General features: G+C 40.3%; 1 protein-coding gene and 1 non-coding gene across 2 annotated transcripts in view; both read left to right on the top strand.

The window, feature by feature from the left end:
* IscU (Iron-sulfur cluster assembly enzyme) overlaps positions 1-20,476 on the top strand; it is a 49,386-nt gene extending 28,910 nt beyond the window's left edge. Inside the window, exons 3-4 of the mRNA XM_067120759.1 lie at positions 6,701-6,779; positions 20,013-20,476. Coding sequence (XP_066976860.1) covers positions 6,701-6,779; positions 20,013-20,092 — 159 coding nt within the window. The 3' untranslated portion in view covers positions 20,093-20,476. The remainder of the gene's footprint in view (positions 1-6,700; positions 6,780-20,012) is intronic.
* LOC136850179 (U6 spliceosomal RNA) lies at positions 9,236-9,342 on the top strand. The gene has a single exon (XR_010856572.1). It is a non-coding gene; the product is annotated as a U6 spliceosomal RNA (small nuclear RNA).
* Positions 20,477-21,466: the final 990 nt, after the last annotated feature.

The following is a 21,466-nucleotide window of genomic DNA, read 5'->3' as shown; positions in this document are numbered from 1 at the left end:
ATATATATATATATATACATATATATATATATATATATATATATATATATATATATATATATATATATATATATATATATATATATATATATATATACTATATATATATATATTATATATATATATATAATAATATATGTATATATGCTATATATAATAATAACTAATAATATATATATATATATATATTAATATATATATATATATATATTATATATATACAATATATATATATATATATATATATATATATATATATATATATATATATATATATATATATATATATATGTATAATAATATATATATATATGTATATATATATATATATATATATATATATAAACTATCTCTTCCTTATTTTTACTTTTATTGCTTGATGTATTTTGCAAGTATGGTATCACGTATCCCTTAGTAAAATGTGGAAAAGCATAAATGTAAAAACATAAAAAAAAAAAGACTCCCTCCACCTGTCCCATGCATACCTACCTCCTCCCAGACAGGGAACTGCTTCCCCTGCTTCACCCACCTTCCAAAACAGTCCTTTCTCTGACTGGATCTGTCAGTAAATGATCCATACTGCTCCTCCTCCCCTTGGCACTTGGGCATCTGACACTAACATGGAATCTTCTCTGGCCTCCCACAAACCATTTCTCAGTCTTATTATGAGTGTGAGCAGTGTTACCAAGATTTCCTTAGGCTGTGCAGCATTTCCAACCATTAAAGAACAGTTTTTTCCAATTTTTAGAATTGATATATAGTCGCAGGATCACGTCCCATGAATAGGTCAAATCCCATGAATGCCTAAAACCACTCTAAAAATACTTAGAACTGCCCATATTGGTAGCTTAAACCAAGAAAAACCCTGTAAAAATGCTTATACCTGAGTATTTTAATAGTTTTATCACAAAAAGTGCATTTATTCATGAAAATTATACTTAGAAAATACAGTAATTAGTAGATATTTCTCTGACCAAGAAATACGCGAATGGGTAGATTTCCGTGAATGATGGCTAGATGTGTTCCACAGAGAAACCCGCGAATCCATGAGTTCGCGAACCATGAGAACGCGAATACGGGGGGTTTACTGTATTATATGTCTTTGGCCCCTGGTCCTGGTAATGTTGAGTGTCAGATAATGAAGATCTGGATAATCAAGGGATTACTATTGGATACTCATAAGTGAATGAATTGGGATCAGTGGAGAATGATTAAAAAGGATGAGCCAGTATCTAGGGATATCTGGCTGTCTAGTGCTCTCTAAGACATCATTTTGCAACACTTGGCCCTGCTTTTCTATCAGTGATAACCAGTGAAATAGGACAAAGGACCTCCTTTGACTTCTTTAGTTGTGCTGACCTGTTTGATTCAGATCCCCTGGTAATATATTTTGAAAGTGATGTAAACTTTTTATCACCAATGAATTTGCAGCTTAAAGCTAAGTACAGTGATCATCATTTTTGTCCTAAGTACTACAGTGAATACAGTAGCTCATCGGTATACAAATTTAATTAATTCCAAATTCCAGTTTGTATGTCTACCCAGGAAGTATTCCTGTCGATCTGAATATTTCCATAAGAATAATAGAATTCAATTATTTAGTCCACAGTCAAAATTTCCCCATATCAACCCTCTGTACCCTCTGTAATACAATTCTTTCAAATTGCATGCACAATATATTGTTGTAGATAACCATAACAACAAAATAAATAAAGAATAAACATTTTACAATAAAATATAACATAAGAGATGACTCACAGCTGACTTGAGATAAGGGGAGGGAGCGTTTAGTTAAGAGGGAGGGAAGGAGGAAGAAGTAAAACATTACTATACTGTATGTCGTAAAGCAGTAACAATTCATATAAAATAAAGAATAAATTTTAAAAAATTATTATACAATATAAAAATCCAAATTCAACATAGTAACAATAAACAATAAAAGAAGAGTCTTGCCTCGGCGAGTGTTCGGGACAGCACTAGTGAGGCAGTAGAGAGGTGAGGGAGGGGATGGTGGTGGGTTATCGGGTGGGAGATGGGGGTTCACATCCCACAGACTTCCCAGATGTGCTACTGGGACCTGGCTCGGCTGATTTTTCTTTTTCACTACGAGTCACTTCTTTTTGTTACGGTAAAATACCTATCGAATGATACTTGCGTTTTGCAATTTTTTAGTACAAAAAATAACTCGTCCCCACATCTTCAAACAAACTGGTGCCGCGTTCTGCTTCTGTGTACCTTGGATTGTTTGTTTCTACAAATTTCTTTAGATTTTTCCACGTTTCCACACTGCTTCGCGATATTCTTATTCCTCTACTGCAGTGTCTATTCTAATGCACCTTAATTTCCTTTCTTCTTTAGAACAGTACATATCGTCAACATATATCTGCCATATTCTCGAGCTAAGTCAGACAGGTGTGTGCCAGCTTCATGCCTGGCAGTCATTTCTTTCTTAACTTCAGTAGTTAAAGACTTCTTTTTCTTCATCACTTCCTTAACAGGCTTCTTCTTCATATGTGGCATTGTTATTCCTGATTATTAATCACAATATAATTGCAAAAATATGAGGCAGTAAAGTTAAGCAAAGTCTCAGCCACAAGCACAAACACGAACATACGGTACGATTTAGACTAGCTCAGATCAACAGAATTTGTATTGTTAGGGTCACCAGGCAAATGAGGTCAATTAAGGACTTTTCAAATGTACTTTGACATTTTAAAAAGAAAGAACCATCATCCTTGTTGTTTATTGCCTTCTCATCCCTCCGTCCATACATCCACATGGCCCTCTCCCATAATACAGGACCAAGGGGTTCCTTTTGCCCCCCCACAATCCCGGCCAGCTGCGTGCGAGATTCCACCAAACAGCTCATAAATAGACTTTTTAGCTCGTATCTGGAAACAGAATTTTTCAAAAATTTTACTTCATATAACGAAAATATGAATAACAAATCATTTGTACACCGAGGAACCACTGTACTTTGCATCTTCAAAGCAGTGGCTTCTTTGCTGTATGAATGCACAGTCTTGCAAACTACTTTTGTAAAATTACACAACATTACAGGCACAACCCTACTTACAAACAAGTTCGTTCCGGATGACTGTTCCTTATATTGAATTGTTAAGTAACTGGTTTTAACATTTTAAGTACATTACCAGCCTCTTCATGCCTATTTAAGTACAGTATGATATAAAGTCAGTACAGTACTGTATGTTTTTCATCCTAAAACACAATACACTGTACACACAGTACTGTATTTTATAGAGTACTTTATTAATATGAATGATACATAAAACCTAAATGAATTGTGATGACAGTACAGTTCTTTTTCTTACCTTTGAAATGTGTAGAGTAGCTTGAGGTGATGGATGGAAGGAGGAGAGGCAGTGTGGAATTAAAGGCGGTGAGTAAATCCCAGCGTCTGTGCCCTATTTTGGCAAGGATTTCTTCGACATCACTTTCTCCTTCATCTGAGGAGGAAGCACTCAGTGGAGGTGGGGAGGCTCATGAGGTTAAAGGCACTGGTTTGAAAACTTGGTCTAAGGAAGTTTGCCCTGATTTTCTTCTCTTTTCATCGTATATGAGACGATTACATTGCATAGCATTGATGATGGTTGTTGCTACTTTTGAGAATTTCTCAAGATTTGGGTCCTGATTCTCAAAAATAGTTAAACTTTCTCTATAAGAAACCCCTTGGCCATCAATTTCATCTCAAACTTCTTTAAAGGAAGAGGTTCTTCTTCCTCGTGTTCTTTACATTTCTTCCAGCTCCATTAAATCTTCATTCGTTAGCTCCTCTGAAGGAGACTCAAACAGCTTTTCAAAGTTTTCTTCTTCTAAGTCAAGATAGCTTTTGCCTCCTCTTCCTGATTAAATCCTCTGAAGTTGTTGACAGATTATGGACATAAAGCCTTCCATGCTCTGTTCATGTTGATCCAACTTACTTTACACCATGTAGCATCAATATTCTTGATGCAGTTATAAAAGTTGTATCCCTTCCAAAAAAGTCCGTAAGGTCATCAGTCATTTCACTTCCTTCAATGTTTGCCTGTGGGTACGACAAGTGTAATATTTCTTAAATTTGGTTGCTGTGATCCATCAGCTAAAGAAGTGAAGTTGTGTTAGGGGCTAAATACACAATTTTCACATCTGGATGGAAATCATCCAAGTGCTGTGGGTGCCTAGGGGCATTATCCAAGATTAAGAGAATCTTGAAAGGAATCCCATTCTTGCGACAGTACAGCTTGACTTGGGGAACAAAGTGATGGAGAATCCAGTCCTCGAATACAGCAAGAGTCACCCAGGCTTTGTAATTGGACATCCAGATTACGGGTAGAGAGCCCTGTGATGTTATTGAGTGTCTGTGGATTTGCAGCATGGTACACCAAGAGTGGCTTTAGCTTAGAGGTCTTCCAGTACATGGCCCCCCCAGCAGTAAGGTTAACACCTCCTTCACAGCCATATATCCTGGCATCATCTCTTCATGGCTGATATATGTTTTATTTTTTAGAAAAGGCCTGCCTCATCAATATTAAAAACTTTCTGAGGAATATAACCTTCCTTATCAATGATTACTTTGAGAGTCTTGGGAAATTTTTCTGCTGCTGCTTTGTCAGTGTTCTCTGCCTCACCACTAACGGACATTTGATGCAAGTGAGCACATTTTTTAAAGCGATGGAATCATCCATAACTTGCAGAAAATGTTTACCTATACTACCATGCTATGTGACAATCAATCAAAAAGCTTTTAGCCTTTTCCTGAATCAGCATGAGGCCAACCGGTGCAGACCTCTGTCTCTGGTGTTCCATCCAGATACCAAGAAGTTTTTCTGTTTCTTCTACCAGCTTCCCCCTCTGTTGCTCATAATTGTTGACTGCATAGGCATGGCACTTTTAGCATGTTCCATAATTCACTCCTTGTTCTTAAAGATTGTGCCAACAGTTGAACGATTCATATTATACATGCGCACTGCCCTTCATTTTTTCACCACTATCTAGTTTCTTTATAATCGCCAAATGGAAGATAGCTTGCCGCTTTTTACCACTGCCAGTATCTTCACTTGCCTTGCACTTACCATTAACCATGGTAGATAAAGGATGGTCTAAATAGTTCATGATAAAATCACAGGAATAGCTTGGAGCACAACAGTGTATCTTACCACTGGCACAAGTACAAAAGTCTTGGCGGTGGATTGGCGTACACTACAGTGCTGAACGGTGTGGGTAGCAGCAATAATTGTATAACTAAGCAGAATTGGTGTGCAGAACGAAATTTGAACTTAGAGGTGGCAAAAGGGGGCTCTCAACAAAATTTTAATTTCCAGTCCCATTTGTTTGTATCTCTGAATGTTTGTAACTTGGAGGAGAGATGTTAAATGATGGGTGGTGTCTGTACCTGAGGAATGGCTCCAACACCTTGCTTGCTGATTGACAAAAAAAAAAAAACTGCAAGCAAGATTGGATAGCCAGATGAAGCACGAGTTAAAGCAAAAAAAATGGAAATCCCCAGCAGTGCCATTACTGTATATTCACTACTTAAACAGGGTAGTTTATGAACACCTGACATCCCATGACTGGCAAAATTAGCGGCATTATCAACAACAAAGTGGGCATTGTTTAAGAAGTTGTTTCTTATCAAACAGAAATGCCAAAATTAGAATGTATTGAACATGTTTGTTTTACTGTACATGCTTAAATTTGTTGAGATTATTTGTTATAATTATTTATTTTTGTAATTTGATAATTTACGTTACCATTTATAGAATTTATGATGATGAAAAATAACATGATATTGATTTCTTATTGCCAATTAATAAATATCTTTTCAGTTTGCTCACACTGTTGTATTCAGTGGGGTTCAATTGAAAACAATGCCATACTTATATAGAAAAGAACCTTCATATCACTAAAATTTAAAATCTATAGGAAGTTTGGAATAGAGAAAGCCTGCTGTTTGACTGGTTCTCTCAAATTTTCTGCCTGCAGTCAGCTGCATTCAAAGAAAAAAAATATTTATGGAGCTTTTTTATACAGTAGTTGCAGTGTTTAACCATAAGTTTGGGGATAATTTTCTTATGGGAATTCTTATAAAAATTTTCATTGATGAACCACTTCCATCCGTATGGATATAAACTGACCACTTATTTTTGTACTTGCCATCATTTTGAAAACTGGACTGGAAAAACATTTGCTGATAGAATATATTTTACTCCCATGTTAATGTATATATATTAATTATCTTTGTGCCCTTATTACTGCAAAATCCTTTGGAGGGTGTTACCATTAAGTGTTGTGTAATAAGCAAGTTTCTTGTATCAAGGGTGGGAAATTCTGTTTATGCTTCAGTTCTTGAACTACACTTTTGTAAGACTATATTTTGTGATGAAATGTAAAGCGGGTTGTAGTATAATGAGGTAGGTATAGAGGATGCATCTTAAGAAATATCTTACAAAAAATTTTAGGAGTATATATTTACCTATTTGTATCTAGGCAGGATAGATATTTTGTTTTAACATTTGGAAATGTTTATCAGAGTGACTTCACAGTCATGGTTCAGTACAGGCGTGTTACAGTATTTGATAAACTTGATGCCGTCGTAAAGGGTGTTCTCTGATTCAGGTGATTATTACCTTTAGTTCCCAGTGTCCAGTTGTGTAAGTGCATTGTTCAAGCTTATTGTTCTTGTTAAACTGTTGTTTTTCAGGTTGATGAAGCTTTGAAAATAAAAAATGTGGACATTGCCAAAGAGTTGAGTCTCCCACCTGTCAAGCTTCACTGTTCAAGTGAGTACAATATCTATTCAGTTTTGAAATTGGAAAAGCTAGAAAATTAATTTATCTAAATAGAAATTATTGGTAATTGGAATGTTGTAATTGCTGTTTTAGATCAAGTTGGCCTCATAGTAGGTTCTAGCACCTCAGAGTAGCTGATGAGAATGCTATACCACTTCAAGTCTCTAACTGAGTCCAGGTGTTAAGGCTTTTGCAGTCTGTATTTGGTTGTTTTTCCTAGGAATCTATATCTTTTGCCTAATTTTTATGCTAACAAGAATGATATTTATGTAGCTAACAACAACTCACCCTTTTCCATAAAGTCATTCTTCATTTCACTACTTTAGCAAAAACATTGGAGTTTCAAAACCACAAAAAACAACAGTTCATTTAAACATTGCAAATTACATAAATGCAATAGCTTCATAAGAAAATTACGACCATAGATTAACCCCAAATTACACAGTAGATTGTTCATGATCAAATCAATAGCCACAAGGTAGGCCAACAACTCCAACAATTACTTTTCACCACAGTTCCTGTCAATAGATAATTACTCCCAAATAGCTTCTGTTAAGGAAGTATCCTAACCTCTCAAGCCGCTTACACATTGGGTTGCAGGGGAGCAAGTCACTCTACTCCTGACACACTCAACCAAACTGCAAATAAAAAAGAGAAAAAAAGATAACACCGAATAAATATAAAAAACAAAAAAATTCAAAATTAAATATAAAAAAACAAAAAATTCAATCACACAAACCCATTTTTCATAGACTTACCTGCCAGATATATATATAGCTGTATTCTCGAAGTCGACAAATTTCAAAACTTCATGACTGCGCAGTGCGCCGGGCGAGTGGTTAATGCCCATTCCACGCCGCTGGGGCGGTATCAGGAACCATTCATTTCTATTCAGATTTTTCTCTGTCGCGGACTGTATCAGCACTTGTTGTCAGTTCCTCCGCCATTGGATTTCGAAATTTGTTGTCACTTAAGTATTTTGGTTGTTTTTGATAGACTGGATTGTGACTTGGCATACGCTCTTTGTGGACCGTTTTGATTTTGCTTTTGACTTTTCTTATAATTGGATGTCTTACACTCTAGCTATTGGAGTCTGTAGCTTGGGTGAATGTAAGGTGAGGCTATCGAAGACTTTTATAGTTCCTCACTCTTTATGTTTGATATGTAAGGGTGTTCAATGCTCTATGATGTCGGTAATGAATGTATTGGGATTGTCTGAGGGTAGTGGAAGAAATATGAAGCCTATATGCTTAAATTGGAGCGTGATAGGCTGAGAAATCTTCCTCTAGAGTGCATCCTTAGATGGACAAGTCAGGGTTTTCTCACACTAATAACCCTGTAGTAAATTTTAGTACTAACCCTGTAGTTTGTTGCTGCAGAAGGTAATTCCCTGGCTCGTGTGAGTCAGTAAGGTATCTTGAAACTTAAGTGAATGCAATTCCAAGCATAGTGTTAGTGTTAGTGCTAGTGCTAGTGTTGTGGAGGGGGCGTCAGATCGGCCTAAGTGCCTCCTGGGCCTGGACCTCAATAGAACTCCCAGGACCAGGAGGGGCATGTCGAGAAAGCCGCATGAGGGTTACGGGGCTTCCCACCCGATCAGCGTCCCGCCGGCAGGTCCTGATGGCGCTACCCAGGCTGCCAGGGATGCGTGCTCAGGCACGCATCCTGAAGAATTTAACTTCTCGTCCTCGACCGTCCTCCCGCCTCGGGGTTGGAGCTCGGTTGGACTCTACGCCCTCTTAAGAGAAGCTTAGAGGAAGGGCCTTCCGTCCTCTTCCTCTAGGCGTTGTACTCTTCCCCGAAAGTTGCGTGGATATTCCTCTGCAGAGAGAATAAAGTGTTTTGAATGATGGCCTTCCTCAGCCTGTGCGTAAGGCGGGGCTGGGCTTCTTCCTGTGGAAGAATGCCGATGTCGCCCCTTTCCTTCTCTCAGGTTCAGCCCTTCTCCCGAGAGAGTTGCTTCTCCAGCGTAAGATTTTGTTGGGTTTGCAACAACAGCTGGATGCTCTCATGAACCTTTCAAGATTCGAATCTGCCTGTTAAGAGGTACAGACTTTCACCTTACGTCTCATAGCCCGTCTTCCTCGTCTGCTAGATGTTTGGAACTCGTCTGTCGTCTAGAGAGAGTGTTTAGTGGCTTCCTATTCGTCTTCCCGAGTTGAGGTGTTGGCCTTTTCTCTTGTCTACGCGCCAGGGCGCGTCTTGCTCTTAGATGCGCTTCTCACGCGCTTCCGCGCGCCTCACCTTGGCAGCTCGGCGCGCGCCTGGCCGCCTGGCGCCCGATGCGCTGTGACTCTCTTCTAGTACTTGCCGGAGCCTCGTGCGTCCACGCCCGTGGCGCTCCGCGCTCCGCTCCGCCGTATAGCTTCAAGTCTTGTGTTGGCGCGCTCAGTTGTTCATCGCCGCACAACGCTTCCAACATCTGATGTCCTTCTTAAAATTAGCCAGTACTTGCTTCGGCAGTACATATACTAAAGTGGAACAATACAGAGGAAGATTAGCATGGCCCCTGCGCAAGGATGACCGCTAAGCCGTAGGAGTGTTCCACATTTTTATGTTTACTATGCACCGTACTCTAGTTGGCGACTTCTAGCCGTTCGCGGGGTTCCGCTTACGTGTCGGCAGTGGAACTACTTTCTGCCTCACTCCAAGACCGTAGCTGCGGAAGAACATCCCTCTTCGTCTGGCCTTTGCCCCACCTGCCTACTTCTTGTTTATCAGACTCTACAGCTTTTTCTTCAGGATCTGTTTCTGAGACTTTTCAACCTTCGGCTCCTCTCTCCACCTTCGCAGTTGTCTTTGTCTTGAGGGCGTTGTGAAAAAATTCGGAAATAAAATTTTCTAGGATATTTTACTTATGTATCCTTATCTGACTATCTTCTCGAAAGTTTTATTTGCAAAGTTACGCCACAGTTAGGAGTTATAAACAAAACAGTAACCCTATCATAGTCAAATTACCATTTTTAGGTATAATGTAATGATATTGTCAGTATATCGGTGGTAATTTCCTTTTAGCTATGAAATAATAATATCTAATCGATCTATGGCAACCTGTGGACCTGAGTGCGCATCAGAAGACAGGAATGCCGCGGGCAGTCAGTGGCAGTCAGTCAGTAGCAGCTCAGAGTTTGACTAAAGAAAGCGTCGCTGTGCACCCAACCTGAGCCCGTGTTTGTACTCGCTTCATTTAAGCGAAGTTATATTACTTTGCAGGTCTATTTTGGCTTTTCATTATGTCATAAAAACATCAAACTGTGTAACAGCAAGCAAATAAATACACGAAGCAAAAAATATCGTTTTCTCAAAACTAAAGTTATCGACATTCAAACTGCATCTCCTTCATAGCGATTGCACCCGATCTCAATGATACAAAAGTAAGCGAAAGCTAAATATTTGCCTAACAAGCGGGCTTCCATAGGAGCAACCACAGGACCAGCACCACGAGAGAGTTTTCCCGAAGGAGATATGTCACTTCCAAGAGAGGTAATAAGTGACTCCTTTCATCTCAGACTCCTTTGCAACCAGGCTTCATTTGCACAAGCCTGGAAAGAGTGAAGGGCAGACGTTTGGTCCTCCTACTGTTAGAGAGAAGTTACTTGATTCCCTTCCTGTCTCCTCCTTTGTTTTTGTTTCCCAACTGCCTTCCTGTCAAACAGAAAATTGTTTGTCTGCTCGAATTCAGATGTTCGGCGGAGAGCAGTGGAACAGGTCTTGGACTCCGTGTTCCCGGGATTTTACTACAGATTGTTTCTGAGTCCCAAAACAGTAGGCTGGAGACCCGTCTTGGGCGTCAACAGGTCGAACAACTTGGTCGGAAGGGAAAAGTTCAAGATGGAACCTCATGATCAATACTAGGAGCCCCTTCATCCCGAGGATTGGATGAGTATCTTTGGATCTCAAAATTACTTATCTTGCGCCCCAATTCATCCGTTCGATGAAGTATCTCCAGGTTGTCTTGGGGACTATTGTTTGTACCAGTTCCGGAGCTCTCTGCTTTGGACTCTGCACAGCGACCATACCACGTTGAAAACACACGGCTTCTCGTCCGATCCAGGCGAAGGTATGCAACGTCGGGTCTGGTCAGTACTTGGAAGGGTGACATACAGGAACACCAGATGCTGTTGGCGTCACATTTTGCTCGGTGTTTACCGCGTCTCGCCGAAAAACGTTGCGATGCAGTTGCACCTATCGCCGTCAGGATCTCACTCTACTTGGGCGACTGTAGTTTGATTGTCGTTAGGCGAAGAGGTATCTGGTGGACCTTCGGTTGACTCTACCTTCGTGAAGTCCCTGGGACTTCTGGTCATAATGGAGAAGTGCGCGGCTGATCCCCTCTCACCCATCCATTGTGTCTGCAGAATTCCAGATGTATTCAGCTGGCTTTTATAGCGTCTCCGTCGCCGTCACGGCAGCTTCTATGTCTGCGAAAAGTCTCGGCCTTCTTGGAAAGGAAACATGCTGAGTGAAGGAAGAGGACCAGGTCTGCTGGGGACCATTCCTCGCTGGAGGATTTGTTTCTGGGGAGTCTGCATCTCAGGCCTCTTCAGTTCTTTTGTTGGAGAACTGGCAAAGCAAGGAAGACTTGAAAGAGGAATTGAGAATTCTTCCTTATATAAAAGAGAGATCTGTGGTGGTGGCTCGATCCAGAAATTGCAGAAAGGGATCTCCCTCCAAGCTTCTGAACCCCAACCTAGTGTTGTTTTTTCAATTAAGTCAACAGGTTGAGGGCAACACTAGAGGGAGAGTGTGCAGGAACCCGGAGAGAGGAACAGGTGTCCTATTTATCGACTTCAAGAATTAAGCGGCTATCTTTTGGCTCTCAGTGCCGAGGTCAAGTTTGTCGTGTAGTTCTATGGCTTTCGGACAATACTACTTTGTTCCTGTTCAGCCTTGCAAGAGAGATTATTCTTTGAGCCTATGCTGCACTAACAAACTTCGATTCTCTGGTTTTATTTGCAGGGGGTCCGAAAATGTTTGAGCAGACCTGCTCTGTTAGCGCCATCAACTCCTGCGAGAGGAATGGACCCCTTCATCAGGAGTTTGCCAAGATTTTTGGAAATTTGGGGTCGCCATCTTGTGGATATTTTCACGACCTCAAGAACAGCGAGCTCCCCTCTATAAAGCTCATCTGTACTTTCGACCCTGGGACAGTTGCTGATAGTTGCTCTTCCTGGGATTGGGCGGGAATAGATGTTTACGCCCTTTTCCCCGTTCTAAATTCTGGGAGAAGTCATGCATGAGGTCAGCGGCCTCACAAAGGAGACGAGGATGACTCATCCCCACGTTTTGGCCTTGAACCACTGGTTCTCGGAGTTTCTCTTCTGGTTGGTAGGCGTTCCAGGACCCTTCCTATGAGCAGACCTGCTCATAAAGAAGCCCACTTCACGAGATATCTTTGAATCTCCCGCTCTGAACCTGACTGCTTTCCAGACTATCGAGAAACTTGGTCAGAGCGAAGGGTTTCTGGCCAGGTAGCAGACCATCGCTAGAGCCAGAAGTTCTTCATCTAAGGATATATCTGGCGAAGTGAGCAACCTTCAAAGGTTGGTGTAAGAAGAGAAGGGCTTTTCCTCTTCCTCTATCACTGTAGGCCAGGTTACTTGGATTTTCTCCTTTACTTAAGAAAAGGCTTCGATGCTTGATTCCGACTATCAAGTGTTATCGGACATGCTTTCAGGTGTATTCAGACACAGAGGATTAGATTTGTCCTGACAATAAGGACCTCCACGATCTTACAGGCTCTTTCCAAGGCGTCCAAATTTCCTCAGCTAATTCCCCTGCTTGGAACTTGGACGTAGTGCTCAAGTTTTGATGTTGAATCCTTTTGAGCCTCTCCACTCTGCATCTCTTAAGGATGTTACTTTCAGCGGCATTCCTCGGCTCTGGCGGCAAAGAGTGGCGAAGTTAGGGCCGTCATGTGGGCTTCAAGGAACACAATGCTGTCTATTCTTTAAGCCCTAAGTTCTTGGCTAAGAAATGATAGGTCTTCTAACCTTGGCCTAGACACTTTGAAATTAAAGGTTTAGCAGACCTTATTGGACAGGAACCTGAGGAGTTCTATGTCAGTTAGAAGCTCTCAAGTACTACCTTAAAAGAACACAGGACACTGCATTGGTCCTCAAGATATTTATGGTGTTCTGTGGGGCAACCAGTTAAACCTATGTCGAAGAATGCACTGGCATTCTTGTTAGGAACGTCGTGGGGCGTACACTCTAGTTATGACGACTCAACTTCAAGTTGTTGAGAGTTAGCAGCTCACGAGGTGAGGGCAGTTGCTACCTCCCGCCCAGCGTTCAGAAAATGGTGCTCAGTGACATTCTTGGTGCCACATTTTGGCGAAGTCAATGCGATGTTTGCCTCACACTCTTGGCAAGATGTTTAGGTAGCATCACAGTGGCACTAGCTGGGACCATCATTGCTGCTTCAGCCAACCTTAGGGACAGGGTAACTCTGATCCTATCCTTTTAATTGTGTTTTATGGTTGTTGGGTGCGACTACTGGAGCAGTCTTCCCAATCCTTTGCAAACTAATGCTTTAGGTGTTGGTTAGGTGGTTAGTAATGCTCTTTTGTCCTCTTTGTATGGTCTATGATCTAGTCACATTGTGGTCACGCCCCCGTTGACAGATCATCTAGAAGTCGCCAGCTATATAGGTCACTACCTCGCTGGGGTCTCTAGTAAAGCAGAAGCAGACTAGAGTGACAGTAACCACTCAATGAGCTATCAGATAAGGAACCAAAATAATTTTACCAATAATTGCTTGGTTTTTCCCTAATTCTTAGCTGTCTCTACCCCCTCAAAGAGTGGTATTCAGCTATATATATATAAGCGAATTAAGTCTCATGAACAAAATGATATTTTAATGATAAAATAAAGTTTGTTCATACTTACCTGGCAGATATATATATTCATATTGCCCTCCCTCCTCCCCTCAGGAGTCAGTGGCGTTAGAAAATCTGAATAGAAAATGGGAATGGTTCCTGATACCCGCCTCCCAATGGCAAGAATGATCACTAATACCTGCCGGCCACTGCATGTACATGAGTTTTGAAATTCTGTCGGACTTGGAGAATACGGCTATATATATATCTGCCAGGTAAGTATGAACAAACTTTATTTTATCATTAAAATATCATTTTTTGATACTGCCACCACAAGGCGAGAGGTTCTAAGCAATAGAGTAGGCGCCCCTCCCCACAAGTCCTCACCCGTGTGGAGGGATGCCTGGCGAGCCATTGGGCTACGTGGCGGGCCTTCGGTCGGAAGAATGGGTAGTAGCTGTCCTTCTGGTTGGGTTCCTACTACCCTTTCAACTTTCTTCCTCTTCCTTCTGTTCAGCCTCCTCTTCACCGGATGTATGCTCTTGGCACGTTGAAACATCAAGCTCTCCAAGGTGAAGATGATGGAGAAAGGGGTTGTGGAAATGGTAGAGCATCCTTCTCCAGGTTTTTACAGTCGGGTCTCTTGTTCCCAAGGCGACAGGCGATTGGCGGTCAGTGATAGACATGTCGACCTTGAACCTCTACATCAGGAAGACCCAGTTTAGGATGGAGACTCCTCGAATGGTGTTAGCAGCCATCATGGAGAACAACTTTCTGCATTCAATAGACCTGAAGGAAGCATACTTCCAGATTCCAATTCATCCTTCCTCTAGGAAGTTTCTCTGCTTCAGCCTTGGGGAGTCAGTTTTCGAGTTCAAAGTCTTGTGCTTCGGCCTCTCAATAGCCCCTCAAGTTTTCACAAGAGCATTCACCTTGGTTTCATTGTGGGCCCACTCCCAGGGGATTCGCCTTCTCAGATACCTCAATGACTGGCTGGTCTTGGCTGGGTCTCAGGAAAAGTCAGTCCAAGACAGGGACTGTCTTCTTCAGTTTTGTCGCGACTTGGGCATCGCGGTCAATTTTGAGAAGTCGCATCTCGTCCCCAATCAGAAGATTCATTACCTGGGCATGGTCATAGACGCAGTCTCGCCGAGAGTTTTCCTGTCAGAGCAGGGAATGGAAAAGTTTAAGGTTGTAGCTCAGTCCTTCCTCTCGGAGCAGTCTCAGCCAGCTAATCAGTGGCAAGTGATTCTGGGTCTGTTAACCTCCAAAGAGAAGTTGTTCCCTCACGCTCGTCTACACCTTGAGTCTCTGCAGTGGAGGGTGAAAGAGTTTTGGTCCCCTGCAAGAGATCCTCCTTATTTTCTAGTTCCGCTGTCGCAGGAAGTAAGAGAGGACCTGTTGTAGTGGTTGGACAACAGGAACTTAGCTGTTGAGGTGCCTTTCCATTCTCCTCCTCCAGAGGTCCGGCTGTTGAGGTGCCTCTTCATTCTCCTCCTCCAGAGGTCCTCCTGTTCTCAGACGCCTCGTGCGAGGGTTGGGAGTGCATTTGGAAGGTCTTGTGACATCCAGAGTGTGGACTCAACAAGAGAGGCTGCCTCACATCAACGTTCTGTAGCTCAAGGCTGCCTTCCTAGCTCTTCAGCAATTTCAGAAGAGGGTGATGGGGCACTCTGTGGTGCTCATATCAGACAACATCACAGGTATATCCTGGGGAGGAGGAATGTAGTGGCAGACAGTCTAAGTAGTCGGAGTCATAGGGACAGAGTGGTTTCTGCACCAGGACACTGCTAACAGGCTCTTTCATCTGTGGTGAAGACCCTCAGTAGACCTGTTTGAAATGAGGTTCAACAGAAAACTATAGAGGTCTTGTTCCGTGGTTCCAGATCCATTTGCGGTGGCAGAGGACACCCTGCAACACTCCTGGGACAATCTGGAGGCCCATGCCTTCCCTCCATTTTGCCTAGTTTGTCAAGTTCTGAACAGGGTAATGGCCTCTCAGAACCACAGAATGACCCCAGTTGCTCCCATATGGCCCCACGTGGAATGGTTCTCAATCTCCTAACCCCACTGTCAGAAGCTCCGAGGGAGATTCCTCCAAGGCACAACCTTCTGTGTCAACCCCACTTCCAGAGATTCCACCACTCAGTATAGTCCCTATTTCTTCACGGCTGGAGACTATCCAGTATCTCCTCCGAGCAAGAGGCTATTCTTGCAGAGCAGCATCAAAGATGTCTGGCTATCTCAGAAGATCTTCCTCATCCATGTACCAAGGCAATGGGCCCTTTGCTGTGGTTGGTGTCATCAACTGGGTCTTTCCAATCAGAACTTCTGTTCAGCAGGTAGCAGACTTCCTTGTTTTTCACCACAGAGAGAAACAACTTTCTGTGTTTTCCATGAAGGCTACAGAGCTACCTTGAGGTCAGTTTTATGTATGAAGGATGTCAGTCTTTCTTCATTGTGGGAGAACTCAATGCTTCTCAAGAGCTTTGAGCAGTCTTGTCCTCCAAAAGAGTTTAGACCACCCAGTTGGGACCTGGCTTAGGTACTGGGCAGCCTCACCCATGCCCTGTTTGAGCCTCAGTGTCGTGTGTCAGATAGGAACCTGACTCTCAAGACTGTTTCCCTGCTGGTCCTGGCCTCCTCGAAGCAAGTTGGTGAACTCCATGGCGTAGCCTATGATGTCAAGCATACGAGCGGTTGGATGTTTGTAGCCTTTGAATTTGTCCCAGAATTTGTGGCTAAGACCCAAAACCCCTCTTGTCATGATGATAGGTTTGATTTCTTCTCAATTCCATCTCTTAATGACTTTGTTGACAACGATCTGGACAAATTGCTCCTTTGCCCTGTCAGAGCTACTACGCTCGCCATCTCTGACCGGGCTGCCAAAGACTTTTCCTTGGCAGTGGCCAGAACAAGAAAGAAGTGTCCAAGAATATGATCTCCTTTTGGCTATGTGATACTATCAAACAAGCCTATGGTTCGATTTCATACTTCAGTCCTAACACAGCGCATACAAGAGCACATGATGTTTGGGGGCTAGGCCCTTTTTTGGGATTCAGAAAGAACTTGTCTGTTCAAAGGATTTTGAATGCTGGCACATGGCATCATCAGACTACCTTCACTTCCTTCTATCTGTGGGATGTTCCCCACAGGTCCTTGGACACTTTTTCCTTGGGTCCGGTGGTGGCTGCTCAGCAGGTTGTTTAACTCATCCAGTGCCCCTAGCAGGACAGTTTGTATCTTACCTAAGATGATGGTATGAAAGTGAGAATGAATGGGATGGCTGGTCTCCTTCAGTTTCCTTTCTTTTCTTCTCTACCCAGTGGGTGAAGAATCATTCCATCATGTGCTGGAATGCGTCTGACACAGGTAAGACGGCGACCTTTTTGTTTAAGTTTTGCTTATTCGCACATGAATATAAAACTTTGGCAAAAGCTAGTCCCTCCTCTCTCTAGCAAGGGGAGAGAGGATTGATAGCAAACTGTTGGTGGCTATGAAGGTCTGTTATCTACAGATATAGTTTTTTAACTTCTTCCTACATTGTCTCGTCACATTGTACAGAATCCCAGAAATCTGACTGTTAAATAATCACTTTTTTTTTATTGTGTCAGAGACTTTGGTTCCCTTCCATAGGCTTCTATAAGGCAGGAAGAGTTACCAGGTGTGCTGAACCTCCAGTCAGTTCCAGACTTTCTTTCCTCCCTCCAAAAGTGAGTCTATCCATAAGTTAAGACCCAGGTTTGTTCTACATATGAACAAATGACAAATTTTTTATCAGTTTGTATTTTTCATAGCTAACAAACCTGTGGTCTTAACTTATAGGGCCCACATCTAGCCACCCCCCAATCAAGTTTCCTGGGATGGAAGAAATTAAGGTATCATTCCTTCAGTGCATAGCATACTCGAAGGAACTTGATGGTTGCCACCTAGGCCTATCAGCTTACTTTGTTGCCACCAATTCCTTGTTTGTTATTTTTACCAGTTTCCAGCTGGCGCTAGAGGAATTATCCATAAGTTAAGACCACAGTTTTGTTAGCTATGATATATACAAATTGATTAAAAAATTTGTCATTTTGCATAAATATATTTTTTAGTGTTTATTTGTTTTATTGAAAATAATGGTAGTTAACCCTTAAACGCCGAGCCTCTATTTACAAAAACGTCTCCCGTATGCAGGCGGCGTTAGAGAGTTAGCGCCGAAGCGGAAAAAAAGTTTTTTTCAAAAAATCACAGCACGCTTAGTTTGTAAGATTAAGAGTTCATATTTGGCTTCTTTTTTTGTCATTGCCTGAAGTTTAGTATGCAACCATCAGAAATAAAAAAAATATCATTATCATATATAAATATTGAAATATATGACAGCACAAAAAAAATTTTCATATATAATTTTATACAAATCGCGCTGTGAGCAAAACGGTTAAGGCTAACGGATTTTTTTTTTCTTTGTATTTTACACTAAATTGCAATGAATTTGGTATATAACAAATTGTAAAACGATCAAAGCAACACAGAGAAAATATTATCACAATATGATGCATGAATCCGTAACGCTCGGACGTACAAAAAAGTTTTTTTCAAAAATTCACCATAAATCGAAATATTGTGCTAGAGACTTCCCGTTTGTTGAAAAATGAAGCTAATTGATTGAATATTACTAGACTGTAAGTGTTTTAGCTTACAATTGCAGTTTTCGACCATTTCGGTCGAGTTAAAGTTGACCGAAGGTCGAATTTTTTCTATTTATCGTAATTTATATGAAAATATTTCAAAACTGGTAAAAGCTACAGCCATGAGTTATTTTCTGTTGTATTGTACATGAAATTGTGCACATTTTCATATATAAAAGTTTATGTAACAACTAATATAAAACGGTGCAAACATTACAACAACGTGACGAAAGAATTTCTGAGATGTTCGGCCGAAGTTACCAGCAAGAGCGTGGGAAAATGTTTTTCAAAAAATTACCATAAATCGAAATATTGTGCTAGAGACTTCCAATTTATTGTAAAATAAGGGTAAATGATTGAATATTACTAGAATGTAAGAGTTTTAGCTTACAATTGCGTTTTTTCACCATTTTCGGTCGAAAGTTAAAGTTGACCAAGGTTGAAATTTTGGCAGTTATCGATTTATGTGAAAATATTTCAAAAAAGTAATAAAAGCTACAACCATGAATTATTTTCTGTTGTATTCTACATGAAACTGCGCACATTTTCATACGTAAAAGTTTATGTAACGACTAATGTAAAACGATGCAAACATTACGACAACGTGACGAAAGAATTTCTGAGATGTTCAGCAGAGTTACCGCACGCAGACGTAAGGAAAAAGTTTTTTTTTTTTTTCAGAAATTCACCATAAATCGAAATATTGTGCTAGAGACTTCCAGTTTGTCGCAAAATGAAGGTACATGATCGAATATTACTAGAATGTAAGAGTTTTAGCTTATAATTGCGTTTTTTTACCATTTTGGTCGAGTTAAACTTGACCGAAGGTTGAAATTTTGGCAGTTATTGTGATTTATATGAAAATATTTCAAAACTGATAAAAGTTACAACCATGAGTTATTTTCTGTTGTATTCTACATGAAATTACGCACATTTCCATATATAAAAGTTTATGTAACGACTAATATAAAACGGTGCAAATATTACGACAACGTGATGAAAGAATTTCTGGCGCGGACGTAAGGAAAAGTTTTTTTTCAAAAATTCATCATAAATCGAAATATTGTGCTAGAGACTTCCAATTTGTTGCAAAATGAAGGTAAATGATTGAATATTACTAGAATGTAAGAGTTTTAGCTTACAATTGTGTTTTTTGACCATTTCGGTCGAGTCAAAGTTGACCGAAGGTTGAAATTTTGGCAGTTATCGAGATTTATATGAAAATATTTCCAAACTGATAAAAGCTACAACCATGGGTTGTATTTTGTTGTATTTTACATGAAATTGCACACATTTTCATATATAAAACTTTACGTAACGGCTAATATAAAACAGTGCAAAAATTACGACAAAATGACGAAGAATTTCTGAAATTTTCGCCGAGTTACCAGCATGACGTAAGAAAAAGTTTTTTCAAAAATTCACCATAAATCGAAATATTGTGCTTGAGACTTCCAATTTGTTGCAAAATGAAGGTAAATGATTGCATATTACTAGAATGTAAGAGTTTTAGCTTTAATTGCGTTTTTCGACCATTTCAGTCGAAATAAAGTTGACCGAAGGTTGAAATTTTTGTAGTCGACGTGACGGTACGCCCCTTGGCACCCAACAGACAATTTTAGTTGACGTATGATACGTCCAGTAGGCGTTTAAGGGTTAATTGTGGGTTGTGACAAAGCATTATTGTGTACTGTACTTGGCAGTTCATTAACTAGGTGTTTTGCATAATTTCAGTGCTTGCAGAAGATGCTATCAAAGCAGCCCTCAGTGATTATCGAATCAAGCAGTCATCTGTGGACAAAGCAAAGCAGTAAATCTCATCACTCCTTTTCTTTAAGTAATTGTAAGCTACTGTACCTCCTGTGATGATGTAAAAAAAAAATTGTGCCTCATTTATTATGAAAAATTTAGTTTCTTGGAAACTTGAATATTACTGTACTGTACTGTATTTTATTAGTTTTAAAGTTCATGTCTACCTAATTGTTTTATTGATAACATTAACAAATAAGGAAACTTCTATTTGATATTATTGATGTAATTCACTTTTCTACACATTATTTCTTTGTAATGTGAAAGAAAAGATGTGTAAATTATTTTTTGTATTCATGATGACTGTAAATATATTGTAGCAAATGACTATTGTAGCTGTAGTTATATTACACTATGGTATATAGATTAAATACAGGTTTGAAATTATATATCAACCAGGTCTTTTTCCATACACTGGTCTGTTTACCATTTTATGTTTGAAAATGATAGTTCCAGATTTTTTATGTTTGTCAAGGTAATGAAGAAATCTACAGAAAGGTACAAAAGGGGACACTTTTATATGAAAATGAACTTTTTACAACTGCAGAATCAGAGGAAGAAGTTACAGAAATGTATAACAAATAAAAATGGCATGTAGAAGAGTGTTGAAAATGTCAGCAAAGAAAGGGCTTCTGGTAATTAAGGAAGCAAAGTAAAGCAACTGTATAGTCATTTGCCCATGGGGCTGCTGCTGGGTAGTAGAGGTAATGATAATACTGTACATATACTGTATACTTATTTGTATAGTATTATGTTCCAAATGATGACCATGATTACAAAATGTAACTGATTAATGGATCAGTGTCCAAAATGTATAAGAAGAGCAAATGTGAAAGAGAGGAAGGGGGAAGGTCATGCTATGGTGGAAGGGCAGCCTACAACATTCAACATCTCTTAAACAGTGATTTTTTAATCAGGTATTTACTGAGCAGTAAGTAAAGGCATAGCAAATAGATTGCTAGAGTATGGAAATAAAAATATCTCGGTACACAGAGCAAAGGTTAATGTGTATAAGGACTGTACTACAGTGTGCAGCAGACTCAGGATCACTTTAAAGGATAATGGGAATAATTTGAAAGGATAGACTACAAAATACCAAGAGTTATGAAGGACTTAGAATCTGTACTGGGGTATTCAAGTCCTCTCCAACATTAATTATTGGAACTGACGAACCTCCTTTTGCCCTTCACTGGGACTTCATAACTGTATGAAGCCCAGTGAAGACTCAGGAAGTGACTCACCAACTAGAGAGCTTTTCAGTCTAAGGAACATTTTTGTAAACAGTTGTCCCCCACCATTACCAATTAAAGTTTAAAGAATATATATGAGTCAATAAATGTAAACATATTACTTTCAGTGCTTGCATTTCCCTCTCTTGG

This window comes from Macrobrachium rosenbergii, chromosome 2, assembly GCF_040412425.1.
Source record: "Macrobrachium rosenbergii isolate ZJJX-2024 chromosome 2, ASM4041242v1, whole genome shotgun sequence".
Taxonomy (NCBI): domain Eukaryota; kingdom Metazoa; phylum Arthropoda; class Malacostraca; order Decapoda; family Palaemonidae; genus Macrobrachium; species Macrobrachium rosenbergii.
Note: the sequence above shows the minus strand (reverse complement) of the source record. Positions and strands in the feature narration are given on the sequence as shown.